Below are 20,433 nucleotides of genomic sequence, written 5' to 3'. Positions count from 1 at the left end.
GAGACCGCATATGCTTCTGGACCTCACCGAAGGGCAACAGAAAACCAGAACTCAATCGGCCTGGGGTCCCTCCGTGCAGAGAAAGCCACTTAGGAAGCTAATGAGGTTCCGAACCGTCACAGCCCGCTTCACAGGCCTGGGTGCTCAGGAGAGGAGCCACGGGGCTGCCAGAGCTCCCGTGGTGCAGAGCAGTGGTCGGCCACCAAAAGGAGCCTGATGGCTGCCCTGCTTTGAAGAGGATCAGGAGTTCTTGAGCTTGCCCGAAGGCATGCACACATGGCTATAAACTACCTATGATAGGTATTTTCCGTAACTTTGGTATTTGTGAAATTGGCAAGCAATGATTGAATACACCTTAAAAGTAGAATGCCCTTGTATCAGAAAGTCCCTTTCACAAACAAAAGGATCCAATTGTGCAGCCTTCCAGGGGAACGGCTGTGCTGTTCCGCTCAGGGCACTAGCTGTCTGGGCCCTAGGGATACACTAGGCAACGGGGAAACATGTCAGGATGCAAGGGAGTCTCCTGGGATGTAAGGAAGGCGATGGGAAGGAAACGAGCTTCAGATGAAGCTGTAGCAAGTCACCTGTGTGAGAACCATAGGTAGAAACCACAACCAGAAGACAGGCCTCCATCGTTTCAGTTTAGATTCAACCCAGGCCACGATGGAGGCAGGAATGGAGCCATAGAAAATCCATGCACCCTAATCCCGCAAAGTACTCGGTTTCAAGCATATTCACTTGTTGGCAAAGGAGGCAGAAAAAGTTTGCTGTGTTACTTATTCATCAGGAGGGTCAAAACTTAAGGTTTTTAAGTCCTCCTTTACTGTAATCTTTTGTGGCAACAAAACCCTCGCAGGTTGGAGGGAAGCATCTGGCCCAGTGACAGTGAAGCCGGAGAAGCTAAGGGAATAACCGGAGGGAATTCTTAAGCCCAATTCAAAGCTACACCACACACCACCGGCGAGAAGGAAAAGTCGGATACTAGCTCTGAACCGCTTTGAGAAGGGTTGTAAAGACGGCAGAGAGAAACTTGGCTGCAGTAAGGAAGCCTGGACACTGCCCGGGAGTTAACCACCAAATTCCTATTCAGGGAGAGCCAGTTGGCATGTCCTCCTTAAGTGAGGTTGGATTGTAACCACGAACTGCTGAAGAGAACTGTGGTTGAAGCAATCTGTACAGAATGAAGCAAGTTGTTCGAAACTCGGACATGTAAACATTTTTAAAAGGATTAGAAGTTTGGACAAATCTAATCAACCTCAGCCTTATTACCAGTGGCTATGGATAAAATAGCAGGTGACCATGGCTTTGGTGGAGAGCCTCGTCTTTTAAGCCAAAGGGCCAGAGCCCACTTCCAGCCATTGTATGGCTTTTCCATCTCTCTTGCTCTAGGTCCTCGTAGTCTCCTGTTGAGCTACCTCATTTGACAGATGAGAAGGGAGCCAGAGGGCACGTGGCATGCTCTGCGGAACCAAAGCCAAGATGAGCAGCCCAGTCTGCAGTTTGCTAAACCCACTGCTCCTTCCATCACACCATGCCACCTACTTGTCTCTCTGCCACCCGGACGAAACATTTAAAAAGCAAACTACAAAACTATTGGGAAGTCGAGTGGAGAGGAGGCATCTGCTTAGATAAAACCAGTAAGGAACTGTAAATGGGGATGTGAAAATAAATGTTAGTGCTTGAAAAGACGAATTCAGGAAGTTCAGGGCAGACTGTCAGTCAACAACTTGCCAATTATCACTGCCCTTGGCCTTTGGGATTGAAGACAGCTCTTAGACTGAGGGAGGGCCTGAATTTTGGAAGACATCCTCCGGAGAGTAAATGAGGTTGGTGGGAAGTGGCTCAGATTTCCTAGGCCCGTGAAATGCAAGGAGCGAAAGTGCAGAAAGATAGTATGCGTTGGCTTTGTGATACCACCGCTTAAGTGGCTGTGGTACCACCACTCAAAGAACAAACATCCATCTTGGAAGAAGTACAGCCAGAGTGCCCTTCGGGGGAACGGAGGGCAAGGAGGCTTCCTCTTACGTACTTTGGATGTGTTGTCGGGAGCCACCGTTTCCTGGAGGACATCATGTTTGGTAAAGTGGAAGGGCAGTAAAAGAGGAAGGCCCTCAACAAGATGGATTAGCACAGCGGCCGTGGGCCCTGGCGTAGGAACCATTGTGAGGATGGTCCAGGACCGGGCACAATTTTCGTTCTGTTGTGCAGGGGTCACTATGGGTTGGCACCTAACAACAACCCCACACAATTGGGTGCTTTGCGTACTTTCATGCTGGTAACAAGAACTCACTCTCTGGACTGAGCTGGAGGACAGATGGTACGACCAGGAGACTGATAACCCAGCATTCCTATGGGCCACTGGCTTCCGTCCTGACATCTGACCTGTCCCCAGAGTGGCAAATAAAAAGAATTTTAAAAGTTCAGGTCCACTATTAATGTTAGCAAGAAATAATAATTCAAGGAACCAGGATACAGTCAAGTTTATAAAAACCATTTTCTCCACAAGGGACCATTCAAAATGTAAAATTCATAAAGAATAGAAATCTGGGAGGTGGTCAAAGTATGGCAAGAAAGGATCCTATTATTTACAAGATGTCACCTATAAATAAATTTTCATTATAAACACAATACCTAAGTCATTGGCATGGGAAAACATGTCTTGTGTCTAATGACATTTCAGTCTGCAGTTGGAAACCATGGGGGAGGCAAACTGCCCTCCGCATTTTCACACTGTGGGACGCTCGAATCCCCACCCCCTACCCCCATGGCAGTAACAATGACACCTAGACAGCATCATGCCGGACCAGGAGTAGACACAGCGCTGTCAGAACAACTGAACAAAAACTCAAAAACAAATTAGGAATACATCGGTTTCTATTGGGGCGGGGGGTAGATAAACATAGGTATCCAGAGTTTCTCAACTAAAAACACAATAGCAACCTGAAAGGTTGTTGTAATGATTAGAAAGCACAAACTAGTCTTACCAGAGGGCCTGGTACACACGAAGTACTTGAACAAGCGCCGCTGTTCTCGCCACAACTCTCCTAAGAAGCGTGCTCTCGCCACTGGGTCAATCACAGCTCTTCTTCAAGTTCATGTGGAACACAAAGCGGGGACCACTGTTCAGTCAGTCAGGTTCTTTTTGACTAGGCCATTCTCGCACAAGAAAACCAGAAAACAGCACTCGGAAACCAAGGGGCAAAGGTTGCCTGGGTGGGCAGTGGCTAGCCAATACAGATTGTGACATTATGTATCAGCAGTCTCCATTCAGGCCAGGGCTTCCTCATCAGGGCCCAGAGAATATGAAGTAAAAAATACCCAGGTAATCTCGAGGTCTACATACTGAAAGGAAACTGCTGTGACAGTTCTCATGGAAAGGAACAACTAGGTCCAAAAGAAACCGCAGTCCTCTGCACCAGGTGCACCTGCATCTGCTGGGAAGAGAGGCCAGGCTCCCACCTACAACCAAGCAGCAGGACACGCACTGCCACCTCCATTTTTGTCTGGCAGGTGAGGTCTTTACCCTCTTCACTTAGAGATGACCCCAGCTCTGGGAGTCCCCCTGGCCCCATGTCCACAGCCCCCAGGGGGAACAAGGGAAGGAAGGATACAGAAGGCTCCGAAGGGAACTGCTCAAGCCATTTAAATGCTGGATGTGGGGGAGGAGCCGATCTCCTGAAGGGGAGCTTTGGGTGGATGCAAATGGCATTGTGATGGCTGCCTGGACCCCCCCCCCTCCCATTGGTGAAAATGCTGGTGGTGACTGAACAATGGCTTTAACACAAGTTCTAAAGGTTGCAGCAGATGCATGTTTGTTCCAAAATGTGACACTTTTCAGACAGTCCAGAAGTCAGAGACTGAAAAATTCCTCTCTCTCACAAAAACAAAAAACTTCAACATGAATAAATAGGAGCTTTCGTTTTATTGCCTTTGCCCACACTTCTATTTCTCTTGCAGTCTTTGTAAACAACCTCAATGCATTCCTCCGCAGACTACATATTGATCTTGGTAGTGAACGGGAGGAATTCACTGAATCTTCCTGCTCATCAAACGAGGCTGGGAGGACCCGAAACAACCGTGCCGGGCCCGGAGCCCCATCACAACTCTCCTATCCTACGAGCACAGAAGGCTCAATGCCCTAACCGCCTGCCTGTGAGGCACATGGACACAGAAATCCTGTCTGCCCTGGTCTTACCAGGGACCCTGTATGTTCTTGTCAGAATCTTGGATAGACCATTCATTTAGAAGGGGTTCTACCCTTTTACACACATACACACACACACACAGGGCCTGAATCTTGGATAGGCCATTCATTTAGAAGGGGTTCTACCCTTTTACACACACACACACACACACACACACACACACACACACACACACACAGCCTGGGCCACACCCACAGTGGCTGCTTTGTCAAGTCAGCCAGGAAGCTGTGTGCTATTTTGGTGGCTTGAACGGCAAAGATTTGGTCCACTGAACTGCAAAGATCTTGGAACCCGACAGAAGGCTGTGGATGTCCACATAAATTAAATCTCTGTTACAGAGAAAGGAGCAGCTGCACTTCCTGTGATGTCTGACTTGGCATCCGATGCTCCAGGCTTAGGTTCAATCAAGCTTCCACCAAGGTGCTGCCCAATGCCAAACTTGATGCTCCAGCGAGGGGAGAAAAGGCTAGATCCCCAGGACCGGACCTCTCGGACAGGGGAGTAGAGCGTGCCTCGGTGGGGCTCCAGCTGCCCCCCTTTGTTTGCACCCATCTCTCAGGGATTGTGGCTCTTCACAGTTTGCATTATAGCTTCTCTCAGAGAAGAGGCCCTGGGATGCGTGGAAGTCATCAAAGTAGAAATCCCACGGCCGGTTACCCAGAAGGTCAGGCAAAGCAGCATCTGCAGCCAGGGCAGGAACATGGTGGAATTCCGTGAGCAGCAACTCTGGGGGAGTCAAGTTTCTTGAGTCTTGGTCTAGCCTCATGGCTCTACCTGTACCCCAATCATGGGCACCACTTCCTCAATCCACAGCAAGTTCAGTGGCGCTGAGGCTCGGGCTTGTCGGTGGTGGATCCGGCGCAGCCGCAGAAGGTACAGGATGATGGCCAGCAGCACCACCAGGATGCAGGCGAAGAAGAGATAGTGGTTGTAGACAAAAGACAGACGAAACCAGCCACCGTGCATTTGCCGGACACCCTCCTGCCGCCTATCCCTAGGGAGGAATTTGCAGGGGGAACATATTAGTCCCAGCAAGAAATGACTGATCTGAAAGGCCCCCTGGGGTCCTCTCATTTAGTCAACCAACAGCAAGCAGCTCCACACAGCAAGCGAAGCTGACGAAGGTCACGTTACAAATCCCAGGGCTGCTGGGGCGATTCCTCCCCAACCCCGCCTTTCACGGCCTACAGAGGAGAGTCTCCTAGACCAACCCCCTCCAGAAATGAGGGATACAATTAGAAGGCCCTGAAACACTCAAGTCAAAACAACCGAAGACAAGATTGGCCATCTGTAACATAAAGTCTTGAAATATGCTTTGTAAATATGGCACTAATGAAAACAGGGGTCCCCTGAATCCAGTCAAGAAATCAGAGTACTCTGAATCTTGAAAAAGAAAAAGAGGAGCTTCTCTGTTCCTTAGAATTTAGAATATATCCGAAGGAAGTTCTTCATCAAGTGCACTGTGTTCTGGGAAACGAGAAGAATTTGTGTAAACCAAAGTGCAGTGGTCTGGCTACCTGGAACAGGAGCCAATGCGGTGACCTTGATGCTAGATGCAATTTTGTTTTATTTGGCCTGCCGAGTGAGCGCATGAGTGAGTTTTAATATGACTTCTCCAAATGCAAGGACTTCATAGAAAATACAGATTTTTCTGGCTTCTCGTGACAAATTGGCCCTGATGGAGCAGCACTTTCGCACGGCAGCCATCAGCTCGATAGTTGGGGTCCCCTCTCTCCAGTTTCCCACGACTCCCTGCCCCTAGCCTACTTCCCTGCCTGCCATCTCCTGCCTGGCTCGGAGGCCCAGGGGCCGGAGATGAAGGATTCATCCTCCTTTCTCTGAAACCGTCCGGGGGTGAGGGTGTGTGACCAGTGTCCCAAGCATCTTATATGGCAGTGATGAGGGCCAGAGGGAGCAGATGGTCACTTCAGCAACTTATTCTGAAGGACCAACGTTCTCAGAGCTCCAGGTGCCGGTGCTCAGCCTTGCTTTACCTGAGTGGTAAGAATCGTGTTTTATACAGAATGGCTCCCAGTGTCCATTGCACCTCTCGGTCATACACCAGCTGGGCCGTCCGCAGGTTTGGGTAGTCATAGGGAAAGTGGAACCCCTCGTGAAGGACTTGGTACACCCAGGCCGACTTAAAACACTGATACCTGCACAAAAGAAAAAAAAAGAAAAGTTGGGGGGGGGAGCATTCTAATTGTTTCCTTTGCCATAAGCCACTTCACACCCTGACTTAACATCCCCCGCAGTTCATTCCAGCGGGCGAGGACCCCCTGGAAGACTCGGCCCCGGGCCCGGGAGCTACTCACTTGAGGCGGTGCTCGTCTGCGTGCGATGAAAAGAGGCCGCTCTTGAAGCGCCGAGTGAGCGCCGTCCAGGTCATGCCACAGTAATCCTGGGGGGAAACGTGGCCCAGACATGGCGCAACGTGAGATGCCAGGCACACTCAAAACCCTCAGACCCCGTCAGGGTGGTCATCTTTTCAATTTTCTCATGGGATGCTGGCTGCCAAAGGGACACTCAAATGGCACGTCCGCTCGCTGGATGTTGTGTCCTGTCCAAGGCCAGTCCCAGAGCTCGGGGCACGGTGACTTGAGTGGGCGGAGAATAGTTTCCCCTGGCCTCCAAGCGCAGTGCCAACGCAGCCTGAGGTGGCCCTTGAGCTCGGCAGCTTCCAGGGGGCAGGGAGGGGCAGCAACCGCTGCCCTCTTCCGAGACCTACGTAGTTTGGGATCAGCTGGACACAAGCGCCTCACAGGGCTGGACAGGAAACTCAGCGAGCGGTACATTTACGGGACTGGGGGAAGAGCAACTCAGAAGAGGAGGGTGAGGAGGGCTGGACACGGTGAGCAATCTACCAGAGGCACTGAGTTGTGCGTGTAGAAATTACTAACTGATGCACGCTCTCCGGTGTTGAAATAGAATTTCAAACACACACACACACACACACCTGCCTCCATGTTGTAATTCTCATCCAAGAATCACTCCTTCCCTTTCATTCAACTACTATTTACTAAAGGTTTCAGTTGCCATGCTAGGGGCCAGCAAGAAAGGAAGCAGACCAAAAGCCCTGTCCTCAGGAAGCTTCTATTCTACTGGTGGGAAAGTAACAAACACACACACACCACTGACCTCCACAGAGCCTGACTTGAGGACAAAGCGCTCAGAAAAACGAAAGCAGGAAGGAGGGAAATGGAATGTCGGCGTGGGCTGCCGTTTCAGCAAGGTGCCCAGGGAAGGCATCGCTGGGACGTATGTGAGTCAAAATAAAGGACGGAAACACAGGGCCAAGTTACATGGGGCCTGGCGAGGCACCTAAGTTATGACTCAGGTTGGCTCCGCTGGTTGGTTTCCGAGAGAGTTAACATTTGAAAGTTGTAGACGGACTATGACGATATAATACGTTAAGTCTGGAATTTGAGGGGAAGGCCCAGGCTAGAAATAGAAATTTAGTCGTGTATTCTTAAGACTCCCAATTTCCAATGTCCTTCCAAGGATCCGTGGTACCACACCACTCTGACCCAGACTTGCCCCCCTGTGTGGCAGCACAGGAATGGTTGAGCTGGGTGGCAATTTGAGGAACCTGACACCCATGGGAACCCAAGCTTCATTCACTAGAAAGCAAGGGGGTGGAGAAGGTTCTCAAACTCTGTAAAAAGGAGGGCTCAGCGAGGCTCTGAAGAGAATTGATGAGATCATCAGAAGCCCTGTGGCCGGCACGGGCATGATGTTAGGCACGGTCCTGAGTCATCTCTCTTGGTGAGGACCTACCTGAGCAGCCTTGGCAAACGAGGGCCCGTGGTAGCGGCCACCAATGCGCAGCACATCCTCGGTACAGTAAAAGAACTCGGAGAAGCCATAGAACTCGCTGTTGTTGAAGTCAATGGGTGACTGGTAGATGCCATTCAGCGAGGCTTGGCTAGTGTTGGAGCGAGCCAGCAGGGGGCTCAGCATGGCCCCACATGTCGCCCAGTCTCCTCTGCCTCGAACATGCAGGACTTGGCTGTTCCGCTCCACCACATCTGTGAGTCCCACGGGCAGGCAGGGGTCCAGAAACGGATTTTCGGGACTGAGGCCTGTCTTCTGGCCCAGCAACCTGCCATAAGGACACAAACAGGCTGTGACACTCTCATCCAAGTCTGAGGATACCACGTGCAGCACAGCCAGTGCGCTCCTGCTCCAGGACGTCCCTAGACGCAAGGGCAGAGCTGGACGGTGCGGGATGAACTTAGTGCACCAAAGAGAGGGAAATCTGGTGCTGACTCATTTCACTCGACCTTTCAGCCATGGGATACACAGTTCCCAGGGTGACAGCCAGACTGGAGCGATGAGCCCGTGTTCTCCATTCGCTCTTCATGCCCACAGGCCTCGGAAAAGGATCACACTGTCCTGACCGGGGTTCCCGAAAAAAACGACAGAGGAGGCCCGAGGAGAGGGCGTCCCAAGGAGGGGAGTTCTCAAGCGCAGGGAGCATCGGGCTCTGAAGGAGACCAAGAGGGGCTGGGGATGAGCTGGAGCCCCCTGCGGTGAGCAGGAATGGAGGGACAGGTGTTGAGTCCTACCGTGGTCTCACACAGCTCTGGTTATTTACCTGCCTAGTGCCAGCTTTCTTAAGTCATAAAGAAATCCAGATGCGGATGCGGCACTGGAAGGAAATTAAGCGGAAGTCAAACTTGGTCAATGACAACTGACCGCTACAGTTGCTGTGCAGAGACATGCTGAATAGCAGACTTCCTGGATGAAGGTGCAGCCACAGATGTTAGGCCTAAGGAAGGGAGAGAAGGCATGGTGGCGTAGTAGGTTCCCTTGTGGGCTGCTAACCGCAAGGTCAGCAGTTCAAACCCACCAGCTCCTCTGAGGGAAGAAGATAAGGCTCCCGACTCCGAAAGACTGAGTCTCCGAAACCCACAAGGGCAGGTCTAGCCTGTCACACAGGGTTGCTATGAGTCGGAATCAAAAGGTTGGCAGTGAGTTTTTTGCTTTGAACAACAAAGATCCAAAAGTGGCCTCACCCAGATCCAGTGGGATTGCCAACATAGGGTTTCTAGGAGCTGCTGCCGCTGCCACACCAGCTGAGGTGACAGGGAGGAGGAAGAAACAAGGGCTCAACTCTCTCAGTGAGAAACAAAATGACCCAACCCACTGCCTTCAGGCAGACAGAAGTCCATGCAGTCCCAAATGTGACTCTTCCCCTCACGCTGGCCACGCGCTAGTCTTCGCAACGCAGCCCCACGTCGGATGTACCTGTTTTTGTGAAGTGTTTCATTCAACACAAGGTCTTCATAGCGCTGCCGGGCAAAGTTCCCGCCAAATCCCAGGAAGGTGGTGACGTAAACCCTGTAGACATGCTCGGTGTGTTGGGCATCACAGCCCAGGTTGAACTCGGCCAGCAAGATCTTGGCAGCTTCTTCCTAGTAGATGGATAGGCACAAAGGGGACTCTGGTTTGGATTGGCTTCCAGAAAACTATATCCTTACTACGTTTGCTAAACCTCCTCTTGAAAATACTGCGACCCTCTGAGCATTCTGACGCAAGGGCCTATGCGTACAAGACTGTGTAGAACAGAAACAAGCAAGCAAACCAAACTGGAGCCTGACTGCCAACGAGGACAGCACTGCCTGAAGGCATACAGGAGACAGAACGATGATAGAGCGTGTCTGGATTTGCATGTCCTTCACGGTAGCTTCCAATGGTTCGTAATAGGGATGTATTACTCGTTTATAATCAGGCAAGACACATTTTAGTGAAAAACAAATGTGTGGACTTTCTGGTTTCATCATGGGATCTAGTCTGTGGTCTTTCCTGAAGCTTTGCTGGAGAACCTGGGCTTGGGGGGTCGGAGGTTCGATCTGATGGCACCTCCCGTGAACAGGTGCTCTGTTTCTCTCCTTTATCTATTTGGGCCTCAGGGGCACAGGTCGGTAAGCATCTCCCTCCGTGTCCGGCACATAACTCACCTTTTTCGCACGGCATGGCATTCGCAAGCGGGGCGGGCCTCTGCTCACACTCACGCTGCCGTCTGTTCAGGCCATTTGTTCTCAGCGGGGGATGATTTTGCCCGCCTGCCCCTGACCCAGGGGATATTTGGCAATGTCCAGAAACATTTTTGATTCTCCCGACTCGGGGTATTTCTGACATCACGTAAACACAAGGCTGCAGCTAACTATCTGGCAGTGCACAGGACAGCGAGCAGCTTTGTTGCCCAAACGTCCCCAGTGCCAAGGCTGAGAATGCCGGCCTCGACCAAATGACAGCACCGTCAAGGTCTGCCTGGTATCTGACATCTCGGCTGTCCCCTCCGACGGAATACGAGCTTCCAGGGAGCACTCGGACACGGCCCATTCCTCACACACAGTGGAGGCTTGCAGATTATCTGCATTCCTCTCTCGGATAAAATGTTCCCCTCAAATCACATTCTTTACATTCGAGGCAAGTGAGAATCCTCAGAAGCACAGGGATGGATTCACTACACGGGGATCACTGAACAACACGTGGCAAATCCTTGGCTCCGTGATTTAGGTCCATTGTCCTGTTTCATCCTGGTCACCCTGTGACATCAGCCATTGACTTGAACTTGCTACCACGTATCGAATCCTGGGTAGTCTGCTAAGCGCTTTATACCCGTGGGTCCGGTCACCCTCATGATCTCGTGCAGTCCCTGTAACTGTCCCCTTTTGATGTAAGGAGACCTGAGTCTCAGATAATGGAGCCACCCAAGACCACACAAGCTAACACGGCTCTGAACAAATATTTGGACTCAGCAGGTAGGTCCCAGTCTCAAGCCCTTTCTATTCAAACACTGACATTCCGAACCCAAACCCCCACACCAAACACACTGCCAACGAGTGGATTCCAACCCATAGCGACCCTGGGGACTGAGCAGAACAGCCCTGTGGGTTTCCAGACTGTCACTCTTAATGGGGGCAGAAAGCCTCATCTTTCTCCGGCACAGCAACTGGTGGTTTTGAACAGCTGACCTTCCAGTTAGCAGCCCAATGCGTAACCCACTATGCCGCCTGGGCTCTTCTGACATTGCTAGGTAACTCATTTCCCTAAAAGGCAAAATACCTGTTTTGGAGAAAGGTCAGAGGTTGAGGTAGGAACTTCATAAGCAATCTGGAGAGAGGCCCCTCCCATATCCAAGATCCCTACTGTCCTTCTGCGTCCGGTGGCCAATTCCTGGGGCACTTCAGTATCTGATTCTGAAATAAATCAAGGAACAGAGGGCCCTGGTAATTAAAGACCCAAGTCAATCCCGAAAGGGAACAGCAACACAGCAATCTCTTGCAAGAATGAAAGCAAACCACAAATCCATCTATCGCCATCAACTGTATATCACTCAGAAGACCATTATTTCAAGTGACTTAGAACACGGTGGTTGGCATGGATTTGGCAAAGGTTGCGTTCCATATATATTTTACACAATTAAAAATAAATGGTATTTTGACTGTGCAAGTACATCTCTAGTGCCGTGCTTCCCAAATGGGTGATAACACCCCCAGGGGCCGACAGACTAATCCAGGAGGGCTGAAAAAACAGGTGCCTACACTTGGTCCTGGATTCTGGGCTATAGTACAAACGTTTTCCATTGCAGTGGGGTGCTAATTCTTCCCCCCTGAAAAAGGGGGCAGTGGGCCAATTAAGGGTCAGCGTCTCTGCTCCAGTGGACTACATCCATAGGGCAAAATAAACAAATATTTCACCTGCATTCTAAGTTGTCTTATTGTTAATGCTATTACTGGTGTTCCCATTAAACGTGTGTTGTGGAACAAAGAAAACAAATGCCCATGTTAATGTCTTTTAAACAAAAATTCCGCATTAGAGGAAAAGTATACAAGTATGAAATCAAAGAAATTAAGCAAAAGCCTTATCTTAAATGTGAGTCAGAAATACCATTTGAACTCATAGTTTATTTTTACTCTTCAGAAAAACCCGTATTTCCTGTCTCTGTTCATTCATTGAAAGGTCAAAACACTGCTATCAAGTTGATGCCCACTCATAATGACCCCAAAGGGCAGGACAGAACTGCCCCTGTGAGTTTCTGAGACTGTAACTCTTCATGGGAGTAAAAGACCCATCTTTCTCCCACAGAGTGGCTGCTGGTTTTGAACCACTAACCTTACAGTTCGCAGCCCAACACGTAACCACTATGTCACCAGAGCTCCTTGAAAGGTCAAGAAGCAATTACAGTTTAAGAGTCATGGGCACCCTGTCCCCTAGCCCATGCCCTCCAGTAACAGTTTCCACTGAAAAATCAGGAGTCCGAGAAGAACATCAGGCCTAGAGTAGACATTATCCATGGACTATCTTTTTTTAATATTAAAAACATTTGTAAAAGATTGCACATGAATTACACTAGACATTCACTATAACATGTATGTGCTTTTTAAGATTATATTTAATTTGAATATCTTCATTGACATGTAACCTGCTTAGCACTAGTTTAATATAGTAAAGAGTTACACAATGCATTACTCCCATCAATTTTAGAACATTTCTTCTTCCTGCCTTCATCATCATTACCTCCATTTCCTCCCCTGCCACACACTAAGAAATTATTAATTCAATTACTGTCTCTAGAGATTGACGTATCTTGGATTTCATATAAAGAAAAACATACTAAAACAAGCAAACAAAAAAAACAATAACAAAACAGGGAAAATTCTCAATAAAAAAAGAAAGCGGAAAATAACTAGCACAAATTTAAAATGGGTCAAAGGGAGAACGAATGATACAGTGTTACGTGTTAACCTACCATATATACTCGTGTACAAGCTAAATTTTTCAGCACCAAAAATGTGCTGAAAAACTGGGTTCGGCTTATACACAGGTCAGCGGTACCCCACCGAGGTGTAACATCTCGCTGCCCTCCCTCCAGCACCCCGAAGTAACAGGACAAGCGCCCTGTTATCTCATGGTGATTGCCGTTTCTCCACTGTTTATTCAAAGCTCCGCTGGCACTTCAGGGCTTTGAATGTTTGTTTACTCACATCTAACCAATCAGAGCCGTCCTATGACGTGTATCTTTGAATAAGCCTTTTAAAGACCGTGTGCGAAGGATGTGGCATGAAGGGATGCCATCTGGTCAAGCCCGACTAACAAAAGGAGGAAATCTCATGAAGCCTGACATACAGTTAACATCAAAGTGGGTTCGAGATGCATGGGAAGACCTTCCAGAAGACATGGCGCGACGTGGCTTCCAGAAATGTAGTATTAGTAATGCTGTGGATGGCAGTGAAGACTGCGCTCTGTATGAAAATGACAGCAGTGATGGTGATGACGGGATCTCAGTGAGGACAGCGTCTATGATGACCTCACACCAGCTGAAGCTCTGCATTGGGATACGGATGATGACGAGGAATCCAGTTTTGAAGGATTTTAACTCTTTACATTTTAGCTTGGTTGCTGTTTGAGCTCAGGGAATAGTACTCTTAAGGTATCATTGTTGATACCTTATTGTTTTTTTTTGTTGTGTTTTTGTTTACCTTATTGTTTCTGTTGAACCTATTTTCCACTTACTGTGCTGGTTTACTAATGTTAAATGACTTGTCCTTTTACTTAGGTTTTTTATTTAAAATAAATATTTAAATAACCCCACTGATGTCTCAATTTTTAGTAATTTTATTTTCATTTGTTTTGATTATTGAAACTCACCAGTAGCTTCTGCAAGTTCCACCCTAGGCTTATACTCGAGTCGATCAGTTTTTGTGGTTTCCCAGGTGATAATTAGGTCCCTCGGCTTATACTCGGGTTGGCTTATATTCAAGTATATGCATAGTACATCTGCATGAGTCCACTTTCGGACCCACTCGTCCCAAGAGCAAGGCTAGTCACAGCCCTGGCCGGCCCATGGTCGGTGGGATTTGTCAGGCTGAATCCATGTGGAGGTCCTGCCGATGGGTTTGGGGCTCTGACTCCTCTGTAAGGGTGAGCATAGACTAGCCTGCTGTACCATCATCCACATTCGCTCCCCAGTTCACTCCACCCTTCCCCGCCAGCCCCTAGATAATTATTTATCCATCTACTCTCTATACCTTGACCTATCTTGGATTTCACATACAGAAAACCATCCAAACCAAACACTAACCATCAAAAGAAAGCAGGAAATACTAGAAACTAAAACAACTTTAGAATGGGCCAAAAGAGCGCTCAAATGATAAGGTGTGACATTTTAACCTAACAACATCTGACAAGGCCCCCTATCTGAGAGCAAGGCTACACACATCTCTGGATAATGGCTGGGGCCTCCAAGGTCACCCATCGCCGTCAGCACAGTGGGTGTTCGGAATCGAAGCTCTGCGATCTTCCAGATTTGGATTATATTGTTTCCGGATTTGGATTACATTCCCTCTTCTGGATTTAGATTATATTATTTACAACACTTGGGTTCAAGCATAGGAACAACTGTGAAGACGGAACAGGACCGGGCAGCGTTTCGTTCTGTTGTTCACAGGATCACTATGAGTTGGAACCAACCAGATGGCACCGAACAACAACCAAAACACTGACAATCCTAGGCTCCCACCGGCTGGGGTGCTTCTGTGTGGACTTGGTTGACACCTCACTTGTTTTCAGAGACGTCTGTACGACCCCGGGTGTTAGTCTCTCTGACGGCCGGGCACCGTTTGATTTCTGCATCACACTTTGCTATGGCGCCAGTATCTTCGGTGGTGTCTTCTTGAAAGCTAGTATGGAGTATGGCCCTGTCATTGGAACTACGTGTTCTCAGATCAGGGCTGCGATTCACCATGGGCTCACAATCCATCCATATAGTTATGGTTTATCTGTCTCTGGTTCACATCAAAGCCATCATCATCACTTTACAATTACTGGACATTTTGACCAAAGATCCTACAGAAGAATTCGGATCATGGGCAGGAGCAGTGAGGGAAATGTGGAACAGAATTTAAAAGTGTTCACAAAACTCAAGGCGTTCTGGAGCCTTTTCAGTCTAGATGACTCCCCCAAATGATTGTCCTGCGATAATATTCACACCTTAATCCTTAAACCCAAACCATCCCAAGTCTCCTGTCTATCAAACAATATGAGCTTAATTAGTAAAGAAGGCCTGGGTGAGTACTGAGATTTTCTAAGTGGGATCCGACAGACCACGGCAATCGGAAGCTTAGAGGGCCCGAGTTCATGTTCAAGGGGAAGGAGAGATTCAGAGAAAATGGTGTGTGAGTCATCCACAACTTGAAGGCTATACTAGACGTCACTGAATCATACAGAGAGAGAGGGAGGAGCTGGTGTTGGGTTCTGCTGCACACGCTCAGCAACATAACGAAAAGCTAAAGAGGAGGCAAACGAGGACCAGAAAACACAAGTTTGAAATGAGAAAAGAAAGGAAAACAACTCAAAATTAGTACTGACAGGCTGACACACCCACCATAACTTCAAGTTTACCAGCTCTTTTTTCAAAGAAATGTTAGAGTAAGAAATACTACTCACCGTCTTCATGGTCGAATCTTCCCAAAACGAAGTTGATCCCAATCCATGCATAAACCCCTAAGAAAAGAATATAAAGGTTCTTGCTTATTCTTTACGGTTGAGACCATGTAGACGCCTACCCGAGCTGCTCTACTTTCTTTGGAAATAAGTAATCATACGCTTGATAGATGGACTGAAAATCTTTTTCCGTGATTCCTCCCGCCTTAAAAAGTATGTGCATTTTCTGAATGGCTGTATGACCTTATTTTCTTTAATGAAGAGGAAAACTATATAATCTTCAGGCAAAATTAAGTAAGTACGCTCCAACCTTTGTCTCCACTGGAAGCAAACACACACTCTGGAAAGAAGGCAGGGAGCTGCTTTCTGAGGACTCTAAAGAGTAATGCAAATCCCACCGAAACAGCAATGAGTTCCCCTTTTCCCTCGGATGGTGCCTGATTCAAGGAAGCTTGGACCATGGGAGTGCACACTGGGTGTCTAACAGAAAGAGCTCCAAGCATTTTGTTTTCTGGTCCAAGGAGCGGAAAAGGAAACCGAAGATTCAGAAACCGGGAAGAAAGTCACTGGATTCCTTTTCTTGATCCCCTTTTCTGCCATCCTAACCCTCAGGCGATCCCACAATGGGGACCCCCATCCAACGCTGAGGGTGGTGAATCCTCTCTGACCCAAGGAACTCTAGTCCCAAGAGCGTGGGGCAAACCCCTAGTGCTTACCTTTCTTCTTGGGCAACATCTTTCTTACCATCTGTCCCTGGGTGCAGACACGATTGGGAGGACCACATTGCAGGAGTGGACTAACTGCAGCCTCAGCCTTCTCCCCAGAAGACCATGAAAGTGAAGCCCAGGGAAGCAGAACAGAAAGAAGGAAGAGCGTAGGCGACCTAGTCTCTAAAGGGGCACATGAACCCCTGGGGGCAAACCTGCATGGATCTGATGCACGGCAACAGGCTGCAGGCTTTCAGACTGAGCTGATGTCACTGCATGACCCTCAGCTTGGCCAATATGATGAAAGCCACTGACATCATTGTCCACTGAAGAAGGGCCAGAACTTGAGACCCGAGTTGCACTAAGCTGCACGCCTGCTAAACTAAAACAAGCATACACACAAAGCAGCATTCTCCTTAGGATCTAAGCAAGACCCAGCGCCTCATGATGTAATATCCGAAATGTCCAGGATGCAAGATAAGATCACTTAGTATACAAAGAATCAGGAACATCTGAACTCAAACTGGAAAGGTTAGCCAGCAGACGCCGACTCCAAGGTGGCACAATGTTGGCATTACCAACGAGGATGGCACAGCCGTTATCATAGCCAAGAAAGGCAAGCAAGCACTTTGTGATAAATGGAAGGAGAGAGCGTGTCAGAAAAGACAGAAGAAGAACCAAACGTGTATGTTAGGACCGAAAAAGATAATACTGACATTTTTAAATGTCAGTCTTTCCCCTCGAATGAACTGCAACTAAAAGATACATACGCTTTGCTCCTCTTTTCTAAGAGATTTCCCTGTAATTCAGTACACACATTTAGGCTGTCAGAGACCACCCCCGACAACTCCACCCAAAAAACTCACACCCACGGAGTGCGGGTTTTTCGGGAAGCAACCACACAGGACACTGAGTGCAATGAAGGGCACGTCCCTGAGTGGGATGGGTCACACTGGTGTCACTCTCACTCCGGCGTGATTCCCAGCAATGTGGGGCTGTCCTCTATCTTGGAGTCTGGTATAATTATCCGCCACTTTGTAAGATGACACAATGACCTCCCATTTTATGTGACATGAACCCTCCCCTCTCCGTGTGCTGCAGGGAGTGGGATTCGAGTGGAGCTGCCCCACACAAGAAGGCCAGCTCTCACATCAGCTCCGGAAAGGCTGTGGCCAGCCTTTTGGGGGAGCAGCAGCATTGATGCGCTGCTGACGGGCAACACAGTCAAAGGGGTGCCTGCCAAGGAAGGCCCAGCATTTCTTACTCGGGTCCAACAACCACAGGCAACAGATTTGGTGGCTATGCAGCGGTGATTACGGAATCGCCCCGGATTTGGTGGATCAAAATCAGGTGTATAAAGGAATCTAAAAGCCCAGTAGAGAGGCCAAGCCACGGTTATGGGAGACAGTACCTTCCTGCTTCCCAGAGATCACTTCGGCCTGAGACTGGGAAAAGAGGAAGTCGAACTCCAGAGGTAAATCTTTCACGAGGTCAGCCAAGATGGCCAACTGCTTCCTGTAAGAAAGAACCCAAAACCCCAAGTTAATTGTTAAGCTTTCTTATCACAAACGGTCTCACCTGGTCCTTTTGCTTGGCCTTGGGCGGGCCTCGATGTTCCCTCACCTGGCTCCTTCAGCCCACTCCTTTTGGCAACAAACCCCTTTGATATCACGGCTTTAGGCTGTTTCCAGTGTATAGCCTACCGAAAAGGCCATGTGGCAGTGGTAACAATGGCTTCCCTTCTCCTGCTTCAAAACAAGACCGGTTCTTGACCCTCCCAGGCTTGACCCTCCCAGGCTGAGTCTGAATAAGGCTCAGGACACCACAACACTGTTTCATAATTATAAAGCAGAGCTAGCGACATTATTTCTACTGACTCGGAAAGAAAGGCTTTAAATTAAGACTAATTCATCCTCGGCTCTTCTTGCACACCAGTCTTTACATCACCACACAAAGAAGTATTGTTTGTTCCACAAGTTTTTACAGACTCCTTCACATATGTTAATTATTAACTTTTTAATCTCTTTTTCCGGGCTTCAAAAGTTGAGTTTTTTTTTTTTAATATAACTCACTTGGCAAACCCAGTTCAGGTTCAGACTCCAAAGGTCACAATGTCTCCCACTTGGGGAATAACAATTGAGGTTTAGCGTCTATAGTACTGCTGCTTTTCCTCTGCCAGGAGTATTCTCAGGGAGCCCCGGGAACAGAGTGGGTAACACACTAGGCTACTGATTTCAAGGGTCAGCAGTTCAAGCTCACCAGCAACTCCAAGGGAGAAAAAGGAGGCTTTCTGATCCCATGAATATTTACAGCTTTGAAAATCCACAGGACAGTTCTACTCTGTCATAGAGTTTTGCTATTAAGTTGAAATGGGCTCTAGAGCAGTGGCTTTCTTTCCTTTTTATAGATCAGTAAAACAAACAAAGAGCAAAACTGTAAGGAGCAACGTGATTCTAGGAGCCTTGGTGGTGTAGTGGATCACAAACTGGGCTGCTAGCTACAAGGTCAGCTATTCAGAACCACCAGCCACTCCAGGGAAGTAAGAATAGGTTTTCAACTTCTGTTCAGTGCAGTAACCCACCACAAGGAACCCCAAGGTGACCATGATGTATATGTTAAATGTAGGCACTTTGTCAACGTTCCTTAGCCTGAGTGCAGCCATTTTGTATTGACCCAAATGTGGCCACTCGGTACCTACTATCGTTCCTTTTGTAATTTCTGTAACTGCTGGCCGATTGCATTTACTTCTGAAATTGCTGGTGTTGCTGGTTACATGTTTTGATTTTTGTAAGTTCCTATTTTTGTAAGTTCCTATGTAAGTTCCTACAGCATGACACCACCTGTCCTTGTGCCTTGTTTATGCCACAGTATAAAAACTCCTCTCGGGAAAACATCTTTAGCAATGACACATCCGACCAAGGCCTTATTACTAAAATCTACAATACACTGCTAAACTACAAGAAAAAAAAAAAACCAATTGTCCACCTAGGAGGTAGGCAAAGGACCTGAGCAGGAGTTTCTCAAGGGCAGAAATCCAAATGGCCAATAAATATATGAGAAAATGTTCCAGATCTCTAGCCATAAGAGAAATGCAAATTAAAACAACTATGAGATACCACCTAACAACCTCAAAGATAGCCCAGTTCAAGAAATCAGAAAGCAACAAGTGTTGGAGGGGATGTGGAGAGACAGGAACTCTCATCCACTGCTGGTGGACCTGTAGGTATGTAGAGCCATTATGGAAATCAATTTGGCGATATCTAAAACAGTTGGAAATTGAGCTACCTTATGATCCAGCAATCCCCCTACTGGGCATATACTCAGAAGAGACCAAAAACAAACCACGGCCAGACATCTGTGCCCCAGTGTTCATCGCAGCACAGTTCACAATTGCAAGGAATTGGAAACAGCCCAAATTTCCATCAGCAGACGAATGGATTAAAAACTCTGGTACATACATACAATGGAGTATGACGCATCACTAAAAAACAATGATGTTATCAACAAAAAAAAATGATGAACACATGAAGCATATCGCCACATGGGAAAAACTGGAGGAAATTATGCTAAGTGAAGTAAGCCAAGTACAAAAGGTCAAGTACTACATGAGTCCGCTGAGGTAAGCTCAAAAAAATATATATTCAAAAGGGGCATAGGGAAGAAGATGCTGTATACATATGTCCCTGGGATGAGGCCCCGGTAATATGGCAGGGGCCAGACTAAACCCAGGGATACATATGGGATAAACATGGCAGCCTATTAAAAGGGAGGATGGAAAAAGGTATGGGTAGCCGCGGGAACAGGGCACGAACCCACACAGGGGGAGGAGGGTGTTGATTGTGTTTCCACGGGGAAAAAGACAAGACTTCAACCCGGAGCTCCATGACAAGAACGCAACACACTGACATGAAGCAGGGAACCGATAGAGAGGCCTGAGGGGCCGGCCCCATTACCAACTAAGTGTGCAGTACCACCCTCCCCCCAAGAAGAATTCACTTCAGAGGACAGCACTGACGCTACAGCTCAAGGAGAAGGGAAGGGGGACTGGTCTGGTCAGAGCACACAGG

General features: G+C 48.2%; 1 protein-coding gene across 1 annotated transcript in view; it reads right to left on the bottom strand.

Annotated features, from left to right (window-relative positions):
• Positions 1 to 3,903: 3,903 nt before the first annotated feature.
• Positions 3,904 to 20,433, bottom strand: part of ENTPD7 (ectonucleoside triphosphate diphosphohydrolase 7) — a 40,439-nt gene continuing 23,909 nt past the window's right edge. Inside the window, exons 6-13 of the mRNA XM_075535103.1 lie at positions 17,778 to 17,881; positions 15,663 to 15,719; positions 11,280 to 11,413; positions 9,456 to 9,622; positions 7,983 to 8,307; positions 6,521 to 6,606; positions 6,200 to 6,361; positions 3,904 to 5,199 (exon numbers count right to left, since the gene is read on the bottom strand). Coding sequence (XP_075391218.1) covers positions 4,968 to 5,199; positions 6,200 to 6,361; positions 6,521 to 6,606; positions 7,983 to 8,307; positions 9,456 to 9,622; positions 11,280 to 11,413; positions 15,663 to 15,719; positions 17,778 to 17,881 — 1,267 coding nt within the window. The 3' untranslated portion in view covers positions 3,904 to 4,967. The remainder of the gene's footprint in view (positions 5,200 to 6,199; positions 6,362 to 6,520; positions 6,607 to 7,982; positions 8,308 to 9,455; positions 9,623 to 11,279; positions 11,414 to 15,662; positions 15,720 to 17,777; positions 17,882 to 20,433) is intronic.

Source organism: Tenrec ecaudatus, chromosome 16, assembly GCF_050624435.1.
Source record: "Tenrec ecaudatus isolate mTenEca1 chromosome 16, mTenEca1.hap1, whole genome shotgun sequence".
NCBI classification, from domain to species: Eukaryota; Metazoa; Chordata; class Mammalia; order Afrosoricida; family Tenrecidae; genus Tenrec; species Tenrec ecaudatus.
The sequence above is the reverse complement of the archived record's forward strand: the minus strand, read 5'-3'. Positions and strand labels throughout refer to the sequence as shown.